At 36.5% G+C, this 17,675-nt stretch overlaps 1 protein-coding gene across 1 annotated transcript in view; it reads left to right on the top strand.

The window, feature by feature from the left end:
* Window positions 1-240: 240 nt before the first annotated feature.
* PCFS4 (PCF11P-similar protein 4) overlaps window positions 241-17,675 on the top strand; it is a 37,771-nt gene continuing 20,336 nt past the window's right edge. The window contains exon 1 of the mRNA XM_089788069.1: window positions 241-1,176. Within this exon, the coding sequence (XP_089644195.1) occupies window positions 718-1,176 (459 nt within the window). The 5' untranslated portion in view covers window positions 241-717. The remainder of the gene's footprint in view (window positions 1,177-17,675) is intronic.

Below are 17,675 nucleotides of genomic sequence, written 5' to 3' on the forward strand. Positions count from 1 at the left end.
GAATAATAATAATCACATGATTAAAATGAATATCTTTAATCATAAGTATATAACAACAAAAATCCAAAAAAAATCATATTTCTTTTATTCTCCACGATAGATATATAGAAGAACATGATAAAATTTTATTTAAAAACCAATTACGATATGCAGATTTTATTTTAAGAAAAATAAAATCAACATGAAAAATAGATGTACGTATTATTTATTATTTATAATAATAATACATAATTCAGAAGGGAATCTTATTTTAGATTAAAAATATGTAAAATCAAGATGAAAGTATAAGCGGAAACAGCAGGGGAATGCAAATTTCAATATTTGTTCCTCCAGAAAAATGGAAAGGGAGGGCAAAGGAGATTGAGTAATCGTTTTCGAGTATAGAGCAATGGTAGAGTTGCAGGGCAGTTAGAAATGGGTAGCGTGGAGGGCAGTAGAAATACGTGTTGAATAGGGCGGAGTGACATGTATTAGAGGGGATTATAGTGGGAGGTGTCTCCCTTGCCCTTGTCCTTGCCCTTACCCTTACCCTCGACCTTTTTGCCCTTTGATTTTTCCTGTGCCTTTGCCCTTGCTGTTCAACACGCAGGGACGGAAGCTTTCTTCCGTCATGCACGTCGTATGAATTGTGCAATGGTGGACAGAGACGGGAACGGAAATATCCCAAGCTGGACACCATCTTCAACTTGATGGGCGTAGCGAGCAGCAATTTTACAGATGGAGAGATCGCTGGGTCAAATCCCCGGCTCCTCCTCTTGTTCCATTGAGCGTCAAAGGTACGACCATCTTTCTTCTCATGATAACAACATTGACAAGAGATTCATAATGGAGAGGAGCACCACTGGTGGACGAGGTGCAGCGCCCGTAGCAGCGGAGAACAACGTGCAGAGGGGAGGCCCTCTTCTCGAGAGGTTTCGCTCTGTTATTCTCCGAGAGAAGGTAAGGCGGGAGGTAGAAGAGGATGAGGAGGATGATGATGATTTTGAGGACGATCACAAGAGAGAGAGACCGCGGAGATTGGTTGACGAGCAAATTGTTGTTAGCGTTTACAAGAATGCCCTTGCCGAACTCACCTTTAACTCGAAGCCTATCATCACCGATTTAACTATTATTGCCGGGGAGCACTCTCATGCGGCTAAAGGCATTGCTGCCACCGTTTGTAATCACATCTTGGAGGTACTCTTATGTGCCTTTTTTCTTTAAACTTGTATAAAACTCCTCTAAAAATCTTACATACATTCCCTTTTTTCTCAATTGGAAAATGCAACTAGATTCCACCGCCCGTTTTCATCAACATTAACGAACCCTTCTGAAGAGTGAAACAGAAAGCTTCAAATCCTATTATGACTACAAAATGCTCCGGATACTAGGGCTGTACTTTCATGTATTTATTGTAGTGCATGGTCAGGCCACATCGTTATCCGCCATTCATGTACCGGTACGACTAACTAAACCACAGAGCCATTGAAAAACTTGCGGGGTCAGTTGAAATCACATACTTTTAAACTTAGTTGAAAGAAATTAAGTAGGCCCCTTTTCAGGTACTCAGCGCAAGAAAACAGAAGGCTTCCTTTCAGCTCTATGGTACATTTTTTTACGCAAAATTATTTTATCCTTGTGCACCAGGCATCTTAAACATTTGGTGGACATTCTTTGGTTCTTTATTTTAAAGAAGCTTTCTTGAGAAAACCCTAAAACAATTAAATCATCGGCATCTATCAATGATTTTGATACAAGCTTAATTTGGAATGGACATGCATAATTGTATTTTGCTCAATAACTTTTCGTATGTTTTCATCAATATGCAAATAATTGTAAGGTAGGGGAGGGGATGGATGGAAATGACAAACATGGTGTGTTCGAACGAAATATTAGTAGAAGTTGGCCTAAAATGAAAGTGCCCAGGTTGACGAGTACATAGGGTCTGAGGTTAGAACTGAAGTTTATTGTTTAGACACAACCATGTGGACCGAAAGATTTGAAAAAAACTCCATTGGGTGAAATTAATAAGATACAGATTTAATTGTCCTTTGTCAGTTTTTTATATAGCCAGAATACTACAAAAGTTGGTCTTTGGAGAGAAATTATCTACTTATTACGTTTTTTGATAGCTGATGATAAAGTCTGCAGTGCTAAAGTATAGTGGGGATTATTTTGCCTCTGCCTATCAATAAATTAAACTTGTCTATCAAGAAGGGCAATTCCCTTATAATGAATTTTCATCTCACAAATAAAGATCCAAACATTTTTATAAATACGGTTGGAAATAGAGTCTAAAAATAGTGATTTATATAGTCTATACAATGAAGTTTAGATTCAGTAGAGCAAATATTGATGTAGTTTTTTTAGTACCAATCTTAAGCTTTTCTATCAGGATGGTGTCTTTCCAATGAGTGACTTTCCATCTGGCGAACAAAGATAAATTTATGCATTTTTAAAAACATCATTCAAAATAATGAATTGGGTACAAGCTATACAATGAGATCAAAATACAGGGGAAATTGCTAGAAAAAACTAAAAGGTATAGATGAGAATACAAGAATACGCTATAAAAGTTAATTAAAGTCTCATGGTGATGTTGACAATTGTTTTGCTAATGCTTGAGAAAGAAGTGTAATTGACAGTGACATTTATAATTTCTTTGTTATAATCCTCCAATTTACTTTTATAATGATTGGGCTAATTTGTTATATGTCTTTCATTTGATATATGCAGATATTTGTTACTTGTAATATATGCATAATTTCTAGTGAAGTAAGCTTGTATAATGATGGAGATGATTCCTTTAAAACCTACAACCAACATGCCATCTCATTATGGAGGGGAAAGATGGTACATATAAGGATTGCAAGTAGCTAGGAAGCCATTTCGGCAGAGACATCCCAAGTGGGGCTGGGAGGCCAGATGACGGGTGTATTTGTGTGTTCCTGGGCTGGGTGGAATGGTTCAAGATGCTTTGTATGACCTCCCAATTGGTGCTCCATAATGATGATGGATTGTTTGGATAGAAATTTAAAGGAATCCCCCATGTACACTCAGAATGTTCTAATAGTGAATTAGAATTCTATTTGTAACTTTGTTGAATTACTGGGTTTATTTACCTTTTAAAATTAACCCGGTTGCAGATTCCAAATGAGGGAATTAAGTTGACAATCACATTTACCAACATCATACATACCTTATTCAAGAATTCCAGGGCAAATTGAGTCCAGTCCCAATAGGGGACATTATATCAAACCTTATTTAAAAAAGGGCACGTTACACTCACTGCTTACATATAAAACTTGATTGTGGTGGATCTCAGTTCACTACCTTATTGACCATATATGTACACTGGACCAATTGAAGTGGATTTCACATGCTGAATTATGGGACAAGCTGTGTATGCTCGTTCTTTTCCAATCAGCACACATACTCATCCTTGTAATTCCATTTAACCTACTGTACTGAAAAGTGTTCATTAATTTGTCTAACAAGGCATTTTATCTCCAGTCCAACTCGTCAAAAACTAACACTACTATCTTCTGATCAAGGAGCTTCTTATTTATATCGATCATTAGATCCATCATTACTTAAAGTCAGAGCCCAGTTGACATTAGAGCATTGTTGGTTTTTTATTTTTTTTAATATATTAACCTATGCACAAGACAACTGAAGGAAGACGTTAATAGGCGCATAAGGGATTTTGTTGAGGGACCAATGACTCTTGTAACATCTATAAAGAGATATATTGGAGTAGCAAAATGTTCAAACAAAAAGAATGTGTGTCTCCCTATAGGATGTTGAGAAGGTAACCAACATGACTCAGGGAACGCATTTACCAATCCTTCCCATTATTCTCAGAATCCCTATCTTTTGCCCATCTAGTTGACCTCCTTCTGTGAGCGCATACATCACTTTAATGTAATGGAGAGGTGATTGTAAGAGACTGCAGACTACCATTGAATAGTTAGAGAAGCATTTTCCATGTTAGTAAGAACAAAGTGGGAAGAATTGATTGCAACTTTCTATATTATACAAATTAAGTATATGGAGACTGCTTGTTTATCAATAGATAGTGGTATTAATGGAGTGTCTCTGTTCTTTCTAATCATTTCATGAGTTCCTTGTTTAGAATAGACTAGGAAGTAGATTAGTCAAGTATAATACATTGTATTTGCATAGATCATGACAATGATCAAGAATTGCTTATTGCTGTAATTGCATGTGAGTTTTTCTGCATTGATGGTTTGGATCATACTTCATTATCCATCATCTTGATGAAGTGAATGTAAGGTAGATTATAGACAATTGTTGTCTACATGGAAGGGAGAAGAGAGGGTGTTATAAAATGAGGGGCCCAAAAAGAAATAATAACAGAAGCTTGATGATTGGCACAAAATATAGAAAAGTTTACCCATAGTAGTTTAAAATTTTCTTATTATAGTTTTTTAGCATACAAAAGGGTGTGTGTGTGTATAACCTAAAAGCATGAGTTGAGATCAAATCACATAGCATCATTTAAACAGCAAAACGACCATAAACTTGGATATTTAAACATAAATGATAGATATTATATAATATTTCAGTATCAAAGTAATATTATCAATTTCAACAATTATTTTTAATTTTTAAACTTATAGTCATCAAACGGATTCTCTAAATCACCAACATGTCTTCATCGTTGACATTAGGTGATGTAGGAACATTAGGTCCACTTGTAATAAAAATGTATTGGCTCTTTTGGACTCCTCGAATGCAACTTGTGGGCAAGTGGAAGAATCCAAGTTAGTATGTTTAGGTTCTCTCTCTTGCATCTCATGTGTTAATATTTAACGCAGAAATATATAAAAGACAATATGAAAAGTAGAAAACTGGTACAAAAGACACAGCGACTTTATCATGGGAAAACCCTTCCACTAAGGGAAAAACCTAGCCACACCAGAAAAATATTCTTTCATTGATAGTATTAATTTTTTTCCGAGTACAATGCTTTCCGCTGAATACTATACATATACATATAGATAGATAGATAGAAAAGAATTGAGAGACTCTTCATCTCACAACCGAAGGTCTCTTCAATTACTCAAACAAGTCTTTTTATATTTCCAAGTGCACCTCTTTGCATGATGCATGACACGTCTCTTCATATGATAAAATGTCAAATATTTAGAGTGTTACACCTAGCACATATTGAACGCCACGTTGTATTCACTTATGATATCAGAAATATATTCTCTAGCTGTTGACTCAATTTCAACATATAGTAACATCAGAGATAAAGATCTTTATCGCAGCTACAATCTTCAACACTTCCTCTTAGCAAGAGAGAGATCTTTAGTAAGGCAGACACACATAGCTGCAACTGAAGAATGCAATGATAAATTCTCATCATATAGACTCCCATCAAAACATGTTATCTCAGCATAACATAATTCACCATTGTTACTTCATAAACCCATAAAATTAAGGTCATGGAGTCACACACATGACTTCCACCATGCCTACTTGCAGAGGGTGGAACGAGGACTTTCACCTTAGACTTCTTCCAGAGAAGAATGAATTGCCTTCATGCCTACGTGCAGAGGGTAGTTCATCATAACTACTCGCAGAGGGTGGAACGAGGGCTTCCCCCTTAAACTTCTCCTAAAGAAGAATGCATTTCCACCATGTATACTCGCAAAGGGTGGTCCACCATACCTACTCACAGAGGGTGGAATGAGGGGTTTCACCTTAGACTTCTCCTAGATAAGAATGCATTATTGTAACATATTTAAGAATGACTAAGATCATCTCTCAACAGGGACTCCCTCTCAGTAGGGACAACTTTGATCACCACAATAAGATGGTTTGATTTGTTCAAACATGGAGCAGTTAAGACCTATCCCTTTGTTACATAACCTTTGTGAAGTTGAAAAATCTCCTTCTAAAGATCATTTCCTTGACATGATCTTACGTAACCTCCCTCTGAAGCTGAAAAATCTCCCTCTAAAGATCATTTCCTATACATGATCTTCCTCTTTTAATGTCCTTGTGTTCATTTCTACAGTCAACATATAATCTCATTGCTTCTTGATGTGTTCTGCAACAAAGAGAGACTAATAATAACTCTTAAAATCAAATATAGAGATCAATACTAGAAGCATACACTATTCTTAGTGATAAAAATTTATGATTAATAAACATAGAAAACTTATTTAAAAACTGCATAGAATGAGTTCAACCCCCTCAATTAACTCCATGAATATACAACATCTTTACCAATGCCCATAAGAACTTTGCATCTTCATAACATGAATTGACAACTCTAACAAATGAACTGGCAAGTGATAACATCAATTGACCACATGACCATGCTGCTAGGTTATCTTATGATACTCGACATTACACACATGAAGTCGAGACATTATTTATGATACTGTTCAAGGCACCCCAACCACACTAACAGTGACAACAAAAACCATGAATTGACTTGAATGAAGCCAAGTCACTCCATAGCAGACAAAATGGGGCATGATAATTTGTTGCTATAAGGCTCAATCTGTACAATAGTTTCCAACTTGTTGATGCGCTAAAAAATTTCACCTTGTCACAAAATTCTACAACTTAGCCAATCAAAACCCTTGAGACTCGACCCCTTGCCGTCTTGGAGCTTCCCTATGTATGTTGCGAGGTCGTTGATATCGATGAGTGGGAGATGAAAAGGCAGTGCTTTCGATCCTTGCTAGTTGCACCTCATAATATTATTTCACAATACATTTTCTATTTCCTAGTAGACAACTAATGAAGGATAGCGACATAACCATGGTCACTTAGATCGGTTCATTCCCTCTATTGTGAATTCAAACATTTGTATTCAAACTCCACTTCCTCCATGAATATATCCAAAGATTCCTCCATCCTACCTTTGTCGTGGGGTCTGTTTTTTGCCCTATCTTTCAACTACAATTCCGTTTGATACACTAAGCTTGCATGGAGGAAATATTGCTTCAGATTGCTTTGATGGTGTCGCCTCTGCGTGCTTGTCAAATTCTTGAAACAGTCCCATGCAATCTTTGATCATAGACAAAAAAACAGCATAGATGATGTCATGCAATGTGTGCAGTAGAGACCTCATAGTATGTGTATGAACAACTCCTTGAGGTATTATATGAGTAAATAGTTCGACACTTACGACCCTCCCATCTCCAGTTATATGATCAAAAGGAAATTCAATTCGAAAGGCCCCCTCCACTCGTTTGATTTAAACTATTTCCAAAATAGGCCTCGCAGGAACCTGCTATAGCTTTGACAAGATTGTCTCGGGGCATATATGGCATAAGGTCTGGCCATGGCTTCCCATTAAACAATGAGCTTTTGTGCCCAACATGTTCTACTTTGGGAAGCTTTTGGATTCAACCCATTGAAGCATTATGAAGAAATTTTTCATATGAAGAGGCAAAGTTAAAAAAATAGTACTAGAATGAATGCAGATCAGCTTGGTGACCATAAGAAGCAACTTCAGCATATACATATTGCCTACCAAAAAAAACTTATACAATCTGCACTAGTTGCATGAACTAGAGAACAAAAGAAGCTCCCTTATTTGATGTTATCTAACTAGGCTCTGCTGCCATGCTAATGTTTAGCCCATAAATATAGATAAACAACAATTTCAAAAGTAGAAAATCGGCACAAAAAGGCATAGTGACTTTATCATGGGAAAACCCTTCCACTTGAAGGGAAAAACCTAGCCACACTAGAAAAATATTCTTTTATTGATAATAATAAAAATTGTTCAAGTACAATGTATTCCACACTAGAAAAATATTCTTTTATTGATAATAATAAAAAATGTTCAAGTACAATGTATTCCACTAAATACAATATATATAATATAAAGAATTGAGAGACTTCATCTCACAACCTGAAGGTCTCTTCAATTTCTCAAACAAGTCTTTCCATATTTCCAAATGTATGCCTCTTTGCATGATGTATGACACATGTCTTCATATTATAAAATGTCAAATACTTAGAGTGTTACACCTAGCACACATTGAATGCCATATTGTGTTCACTTAAGATATCAAAAATATCTTCTCTAGCTGTTGGTTCCCAAAATTGCAGATTGGAAATCCAAGATCATGCCACTTCACAGTAGGATTACCCAATCAATTCTGGCCAACGCACTGGAATGACTTCGATTTCCTTGCATTTTATGCTCCGCTACGCCCAGGCGGGTTGACCTTCACTTCAGATGCCTACTGTTTGCTTCAAGGCTTTTCTACAACGAATTTAAGCTTTGGAGTTCTTTGGCTGGCAAGGTCCTTGAACTTGATTAATATGGAGTTATGTGACGGTTTAAAATGAATGTTTTGTATACGGTTTTTAACAACAGATTTGAGGTTTGTAAGAAGGAAGTTCTAGATTTCTTGACTTCAAATATAAATCCAATACTTCAATGATAAAAATACCAGTGTTTTAGCTTATTTGGGCAACATAGTCAATTGCAATGAGGATTGTAACATACTACTTTATAATGTTCTATGCACATAAACTATAAACAGTTAAATAATCAAGACACGACGGATCAAATATATATATGTGATTCTAAACTATGCCAGAGTGCACTTTAACTCCTAAGGTCGAGGAGACAGAGTGGACACAGATTCAGAAACAATAAAATATTTCACAATATCTATGATGATCGAGTTTAATATGCCATAGATGACCTCGTCCACTTATCTAACATAAATTGTTTATAGAATTAAAAAATGATAATAAAGGACGAATCAACTGTAGTTTAAATCTCCATGCCTTTTAATAAAAATAAACAAAGGACTTTTTATTTTATTATTAAAATAAAATATTTGAATTCATATTACAAAGCCATATTTTTTCTCCTTATTCCTTCTTACAATTCTTCTTCTTCTAATAAATACTTCTTTGTCGAATATGTCTTATTATTCTTTCTACCTTATGAATACTCCTATTTATATGTCTTCAACCATATAAGAGCTATAACCTTTGGCAAAAATCGCACTTCTTATAAATGTTTCATATCTTAACTAAAATAATAAATCATATTATAATCTGAATCGCACCCTTTCATTACCATAAGCAGAGTCATCGAGCTCCTTGTCTTAAAATATAATTGCACCTTTCCAATGGCTTACGGGCACCAACAATTTGCCTAATAATTATTGTTATACTTTATCAACACATTAATCTTTATTCCTTCAATTACTTTCGAATGCAACTTCAATATTATTTCCTTTTATGGCAAGTACTTTGTCCATCCATTTTTTAACAAAGATTTTTATGCGCTCAAAAAATGCTCTCCCTTTGGTTTCACAACATTGGTGCTGCTTACAACACGATTGATGAAAGCCTCACCCATATCAAAACAGGTTGCGCTCCATTCACACAGTGTCCATAGTTATCCGTGAAGTGTTGTGGCATGGGACTGAAGGCTTCTTAAGATTTTGACAATCTTCAATCTGAGAACATCCTTTCTACGGCAGTGTTTCATTGGGTACACCAAGAGGAACCTCGATAACCAACGGTTGGAGGGCATCCAGACCATACTTCTAAATAAACTCAGAATCTTTCATAAACAGGATTCCACCTTTTCTTTTCAATATCTTTGTTTGCTTTACCATTTACTTTTATCACCTTTCAGGCATATGATTCGCTTGATATTACAATGGCTTTATTGGGGACAGATGCATTTGCCATTCAGGTCTTCATCCATACTGCTCAGCGTATACCATACATGATAATATTTAAACAAGTACATGCTCTGTTTCATAGACGGGGTTTCTTCTGAATATATGTCGTTGCTTGCATATATGCTTCCTAATTTTGGTGATCATCAAACCATGGCATCATCTCTACAAGCTGTCACCAATGATGCCTTCATTTTATCATTCCATCAAATATCGTTTATAATATTGGTTATTATTTTTGGTATGGTAACTGCTGTCAATTGCTTTCTCTCAAAATAACTGAAATGACTGTATAACTCCATCACAGTGATTCATGCCTGATTAAGCACGATGACAGAGGATGTATACAATACTGGTTGTCGTTGATCATGGGAGTGTCTGCTCTTAATAGCATGAACTGATGCTATGCCTGGAATTGTTTCAATGAGAGCTGTGCATGAAGAAGTAACAAGAACTTCAGATGGATACAACCAAAGTGGCAGACCTGACAGTCATCTGGTTTTAATCTGCTAACACAGTCATTTTCAGTAATCCAATCTAGATAAGGCTTGCATAATTGCGGTTCTAGGTGCATACATGCCTTCAGGAATACAGTAGACAGACATTTATCTTTGAATCTGGAAATTGATAGGTTCATTCATTCAATCTCCTTTTTGCTTGTTATCCAAGCCTTTGTAGATTTTGATTCTTGCCACAAAATATTTGATAACTTTTCAATGATTTCATCTTACTTTTTGACATCAATGATAATCTTTTGACAATATTTAAACACTATGATACAAATGATGACTTCATCAAGTTTCCAAAATCACAAATGGAGGCCTTAATTTTTTGCCAAAAAATAAGGTTCCATCAGACGCAATTTCAACATATGGTAAAATCTGAGATAAAGATCTCTATCGCAGCGACAATCTTCAACATCATGCCCCCTTCCTTGTTGTCATGTTGTTTGTGGGATAGGACTTAAAGTCAGAGTGAACATATACTAAGTTTTCTGCTCTCTTCGAGTGCAATATATATTGATGTATTGAGTGAATAAAAGAATGTGTTCTAATTTCTATCATATACTGGTGAGGAGACAAGTTGCTTGAAGATGGTCTCTCACCTTACAATAGCTCTATTAATCACTACAAAATTGTCAAACACAAGCTCTAGGAGTACATTTGCCCTTCCAAATCACTTTCTTAGCATATCACAGTATATCTACAACCTACTCAACACGAGTCCTCAAGTTCCTCTTTTCAACCTTTCTTGAGCAATTGCATTTGAAGTTGTAAACAAGGACATTTAATGGGTTTGACCACCTACAGCTATTCTCCAATAGAGTTATCATTAGGATTAGTCTCCTATGGTCAAATGATCACAGACTTAAAAGGTTGTAGGGATCCAACCTCTCCCAAATACTAGATCTCACAAATTTGGCTATTGTGTCTATGAGCCCCCAATTGGGCCTCCAAACTCAGTTTTTGATCCACAACTTTGGTTCAACTTGAGATCTCCCAAAACTAATGCCAGATATGGATACCCTTTTGGCTCTTCTACCAAGTTTCCAAGTTCCAAGTCAAGGTTACATTATTTGGTCAGGGTTGCTTTTATAAGACACCTTTTAGGCTTATTAAGCTTGTCTCACAGGGCTGCTGATAGCCCTGCATTTTTTTATCATTCCTTCATGCAATCTACTCACTCCAACACTTCCATCTGATCAAATACAAACCAAACAATCTTTCTACAATGATCAAACCCCTTGATTTAACTATCCAAGAAATCTACACTGTTCTGCTATCCAATTGTGCCTATCACATAGAGATGCCAGGCTGCTAGGGCTCGTTCACAATATTAGTCTCAAGGAGTGGCAACAAAAATGGTTTTAGAATCTTAATATACATACCTGGAGCCTGCAATCCCCCAAATTTCAATTTTTCCATTGGGGATGCAGGTTCAAAACCCATTATATCTCCAAACCCTAGTTGACAAGGGTTTCAAGTTTTAACTAAGCAATAGAAAAATTATTGTTTCTCCCTTATCCTACAACTTCAGATCTTCAAAATAGCTGCAAATGAAAGGTAAAGAGACACTTTACACAGATTAGTAAGTCATTAACATCTACAAATCCAATAACATGGAAAGTATGGACTGATAACACAAGAAATGCTGCAAATTCTTACTGTTTCATTCAGCAACTTGCAAAATCTCCTTCACCACCACATGCTTAAGCATTACAGAGGCTTTACAATGTTTCCACATCGATTGACAGCTAATTTTTGAATTAGTTGCCAGTTGTCACCTATTTTGCAAAAGTTGACAACATTTTGCAAATGTTGTCATTGACAACATTGCAATGTTTTTGCAATTTTTGCAATATACAACTTCCCAAGTACTCTAGGACTCCAAAAAACATGAAATGACTATAATGACCTTGAAAGCGAGCAAATGGGTTTTCCAACATTTTGATACCATTTGACCAAAAGTGCACAATAATCCCTAATTGGTCCTAAAGTACAAATTCATGCCAACTTTGGCTTGTAACTACTTTTGCCCATTACTTTTTGGTCTACATGACCCATGTGACCTTATTACACTTGTTCTACCCTATTAGGATCCCAATTGGTTTGGGCCTTCAATTGAAGCTTGAGTTGCTCCTGTTCCAAATACCTATGAAGACAAAGGAAATAGATGTACTTAGAAGAATATTAGAAAGCTTAAACCTCAAAGATCAAAAAGAAAAAAACTATTTGTCATGTCCCCGCCACGGGGAAGATATCATTGCCCTAGAAAATTGTCTTATCTCTTAGACTTCATGATTTTCTATACTAGAATGATCGATCTGACAGCATGACAATGACTTGATGGAGACCGATTTAGAGAAACAACCATATATTAGACAGTGATCAATGTTACAGCGGCAATATGTAGTTTATAACTTTATATACACTGGTGATGGAAGGAGCATTAAGATGTGAGATTTAGTGAACTATCAATGGTTTTGATTGGTTATGAAGAAGCATCATGAAAGTTTGGTTTGAAGAGGCATAATCCTTTCTGAAAGAGCAGTAACTATCTAAGTGCTATCTCTATCCATGGAGACATTAATATATAAAATTGGAAAGACCATGATGGGAACAAGGCATCAGGGATAGGGATTGAATAAGCATAGGTGCTCAAAAGAGTAGATCAATTCATAATATAACAGCGATCAAGCACATGGATCAGATGAGAAATTACTATTGATTGCAGGTAGTAGCATTCTTGTTAATTTGTGGTATTCATGAGTATATGTTTGATATGGATGCTTAAAATATGCAATTTGCATGAATGCTATCTTACTAGATGTTAATAAACTTGTTACATTTTTTGATTTATCCCCATAAGCAATCATATAGGAATGGAAGGAAATATATTAGAGAGTGATGTAGACATAGGTTCGCTGAATTAATTATTAGAATATTATAGTGTTTCTTTAAGGATCATCTTCGTTAGTCTTTAGTTTAGTAGGTAGTTTCTATTTTTGTCTTTAGTTCACTATTGTTTCTTTTAGAAACATCGTCTTTGTAAATCTATATAAGGAGCTGTTGATGTGTGTTTTATGACTCACCAAACAGTAGAACAAAATACCGAAATATCTTATCCTCTCTTGAATAAAGTCTTGTGTATGCTAAGATTGCTAGAAGATCATACAATGACTTCAAGGTTCCTTTAATGCCAGGTCTTGACTGTGGATAAGATCGGTGGTTGATGTGATTTGCTGATGATCACAAGGGGCCTTACGTGTTTATTCATATTCATTTCAAGCCATACTGGATGTGGGAGCTATTACAATAATAGATAAGACGTCTATTATTAGTTAATGGTTATCTTGTAAATATCTTTAGCTTTAGTTTGCTTTCGTTTTTTGTAATATGGTATCAGAGCTAAATACTTAAATTTTTTCGGAAAAATTTATAATTTCTTCTTGAAATTATTTGTTTAAATTTTTTCAAAATTATTTCAGCTAATTTCTCCAAAACCCACCTAGGGTTTTTCTGCTTGGAGAAATTCCCGAATTACGGGTCTGCAAATTGCGTGGAGATCGTGGCCATTTTTTGAAGACTCGCATTTTTGGGGTGAAAATCTGCATGTTTCTGTATCAAATCTTCATGCTCTTAGCCGTCTCAGTCTGTCATCGTGCTCTGGGAAGCAGATTCGACCATTTTTCATCAAGAAATCTGAAGTTTTTTCAAGCTTTTTTCAGCCAGGGCCGTTTTTTTTCGAAACCCTAATTTTTGGGGTCGAATTTTTTTTTTTGTTTGCAGATTCTTGGTGGGTTTTTCGAGAGCTCAACTGGGTTGTTGTCCGTTTTTTTTGGGTGCCTCGATTTTCGAGCCAGCGGATTTAGAAAACGACAACAAATTCCTTTTGGGTTTTTCGAGCTCTCTTTTGGGTCATTCTCTGATTCTTCTGGGTCTTCCGTATTTTTGCCTCGAAGAACGTGCCTTCATAGATTTTCACAGCTTTTCATTGAAAAACGTGCCATGGCATCTCTGACAAATATTCTGCTCGAGCATAATTCCAAATTCAATGGTCGCAATTATAGAACTTGGAAGCAGCGCATCATCGCAATCTTCGAATATCGAAACACCGATCAACTTGTTCTGGGTGTTAAGCAGCGTCCGACTTCTCCGGGTCCTGATCAAGATACATGGGATCTGAACAATCGAGAGGCAGTAATGCTTCTCAAACTCTCCGTAGCTGATGACCAGCTTTCTCAGATTCCATCCGGCAAGACAGAGGCTGAAATCTGGACACATCTAAAAGGTCTTCATGAGACTTCCGACAAGAGCAGAGCCTTCTTTCTGAAAAACACTCTGTTTTCTATTGTCATGGATGAGCGCACCTTGTTCCAGGCACACCTGAATCGGATTCAGGAAATCTGTGATCAGTTACTTGCCATCGGTCGCAAGATGGAGGAAGAGGATATTGTGGTAATCACTCTTCGGAGTTTACCAAATTCCTATGAGCATTTTATCGAGACTCTCAACATCACATCTACTGGTGTTGATCTAAAGTTCACTGATCTCTGCACCTTGCTACTTCAGCAAGATTGGTGGAAACAACAGTTCGGTAGCAGCTCCAGTTCCACCTCCACTGAGCAAGTATTTACCAATTAGCTTGTAATATGACAGCTCCTAAGGCTGATCATTGGATGGCAGCAAAGCGTGTGCTTCGTTATGTGAAGGGCACTTCTGATTATGGACTTCTGTATTCTCGGAGTTCTAATCCTAAACTCAGTGGGTTCACAGATTCAGATTGGGTAGGCTCTGTTGATGATAAAAAGTCAACATCTGGATATGTGTTCAGTTTGGGATCCGGTGCAGTCACATGGACCAGCAAGAAGCAGCAGGCAGTTTCTTTCTCTTCTACAGAGGCTGAATATAGAGGGACTGTTAAGGCAGGATGTGAAGCTATCTGGCTTCGTCGGATGCTTGGGGATATGCAGATGTCACCAGCAGGACCGACTACTCTGTTTGTTGATAACGAAGGCGTTATCAAGTTAGCACGGAATCCAGTCTTCCATGAACGAACCAAGCATGTGGATGTTCATTGTCATTACATACGACAACTGGTTGAAGACGGGACTATAGATCTGCAGTATGTTCCTACCTCAGATCAGATTGCAAACATTCTCACCAAGCCTCTTGGTCTTGATAAGTTTGTCAAATTCAGAGGACAGCTTGGTGTGTTAGATAGATTAACCATTAAGGGAGGGTATTACAATAATAGATAAGACGTCTATTATTAGTTAATGGTTATCTTGTAAATATCTTTAGCTTTAGTTTGCTTTCGTTTTTTGTAATAGGAGCTATCTTAAGGTTTTTGCAATGAAGCGCTTTTTTTGGATTTTCCACAGAATATGTAGAAATTAAATAGGATGGGGTTCAGGAATTCTATTCTAATCCTAAGGGTAGTGATAACAACAAATAGTATTCTAGTGGACAAATTCCTCAATTTACTGAATTTAGCTTCGCCAAGTTATACTACAACTAAGCATGAACCAGTGCAATCTTCAAGGGTTATGCCAAAGATTTTCATATCACCGCATACACCATCATAAAAAACAATGTATACAAATGATAGAAGTTGAGCATATGCATGAAAGAGGTTTAGGCTAACTTTACACACCGAATTAGAATCACTAAAACGTCAAAAGTATGAACCAAAGGAATTCATCAATACACCATCATATTCTCCATTGTAATCACCACACATTGACTATGCTAAACTTAATCTACTTGAAGAAATTTTAGGAGAACAAGCAAGCACTAAGACACGTCAAGTATTCACCAAACTCCAATGAAAACTTTATTATCTCAGTAACTCATAGCAACAATCTCATAAAAATCTCTCCCTACAAATGAGAAAATGAGGCCTTTATATAGGTCCTCGATTACAACGGGTGGCCCGGATGATCACAATAACCGATGGCCGAGATTATGCCACATCAGCCCTAATTAGGGTTAGGGCAATGGAAAAGAATCTACATTAATGCTATAAGGAATCCACTACTGTAGTGAGTAATAAATGCCCATCATGCATGCTAATTTAAGAAAGAGTGGGGTGTAATAAATGATCCCTATGCACACCCACTCTGCATTTAATGCATCTATCCTTGATTTCTTTGCCTGAAAGATCGAAATCGATCTAATACTATTTCCAACTCCTCTATACTGATGCTTGGTGCAGATTCTTGCTTGAATTCTAGAACTGCAATTGCTCTTTTTGCTTTTCCCAAGCTTTCATCCCAATCTAGTAGTAAGTCCTTAGTAGTGTGCATTGTATTTGAGAAGATGGAGAAGTTCTCAAAATCATCTCTTCCATATACGTTTAGCTGAAAGAATTCCTCTAACTTGACTTCCAGATTATCAGTTGTCATTTCCTCTTCCCTTAATCTTTGTGATAACAAGGATGCAACTGCATTTGATATTCCTTGCTTGATGTTATCAACAATCTTTTTCCATCGACTGGATTCCCTGGTAAAGCTTTCAAACATTTCCTTAGCCATGTTCTTGAATTTTTGGATTTGAACTTTGATCTTTGAACCTTGAATGTTTGGGACCGGATCACTTAGTACTTTGATCTTGGTACTAGAATTTTGGATTTGAGCGTCTTTCTTGAATTTCTAGAACTAGAGCTTTCTCCTCCTTTTTCTTCAAATGCTTTCAATTCACTATTATGCCTTTTCTTACATTTTGAAGAATTCCCCCTTTTTTTTTATCATCATCAATCATTTTTCTAGTCTTGGGTACACACTTGAAGAGGGTGAAATTCAAGATCTGGAGGAGAAATTTCTAGTACTTAATCCTTTTTCATTTTTCCATGAAGGAGAAAGTTTCCAACACTTAGCCATTTATTCTTCCATGAAGGAGAAATCTTCAACACTTAGCCAGTTTTCCTTCCATGAAGGAGAAAGTTTCCAACACTTAGCCATTTTTTCTTCCATGAAGCAGAAAGTTTCCAACACTTAGCCAATTTTTCTTCCATGAAGGAGAAACTTCCAACACTAGCATTTTTTCTTCCATCAAGGAGGAATTGCCAACACTTAGCCAGTTTTTCTTCCATGAAGGAGAAAGTTTCCAACACTTAGCCATTTTTTCTTCCATGAAGGAGAAACTTTCCAACACTTAGCCAATTTTTCTTCCATGAAGGAGAAACTTCCAACACTAGCGTTTTTTCTTTCATCAAGGAGGAATTTCTAGCACTTCGCTGTTTTTGCTTCTATGAATGACAAATCTCCAACACTTAGCCATATTTGCTTCCATGATTTCTAATTCTCTTGCTCGTGGAAATTTTGAGTGGTCATGGATTTTGTCCATGATGGAAGAATTCCGCAACAACCATTTTTCTCCAAGGCTGGAAATTTTGAGTGATCGGGGATTTTGTTCATGATGGAAGAATTCCACAACAACCATTTTTCTCCAAGGCTGGATTTTTTGAGAGATCATGGATTTTGTCCAT

The sequence above is a fragment of the Cupressus sempervirens genome, chromosome 6, assembly GCF_028749045.1.
Source record: "Cupressus sempervirens isolate cs-2001-9-10 chromosome 6, ASM2874904v1, whole genome shotgun sequence".
NCBI lineage: Eukaryota > Viridiplantae > Streptophyta > Pinopsida > Cupressales > Cupressaceae > Cupressus > Cupressus sempervirens.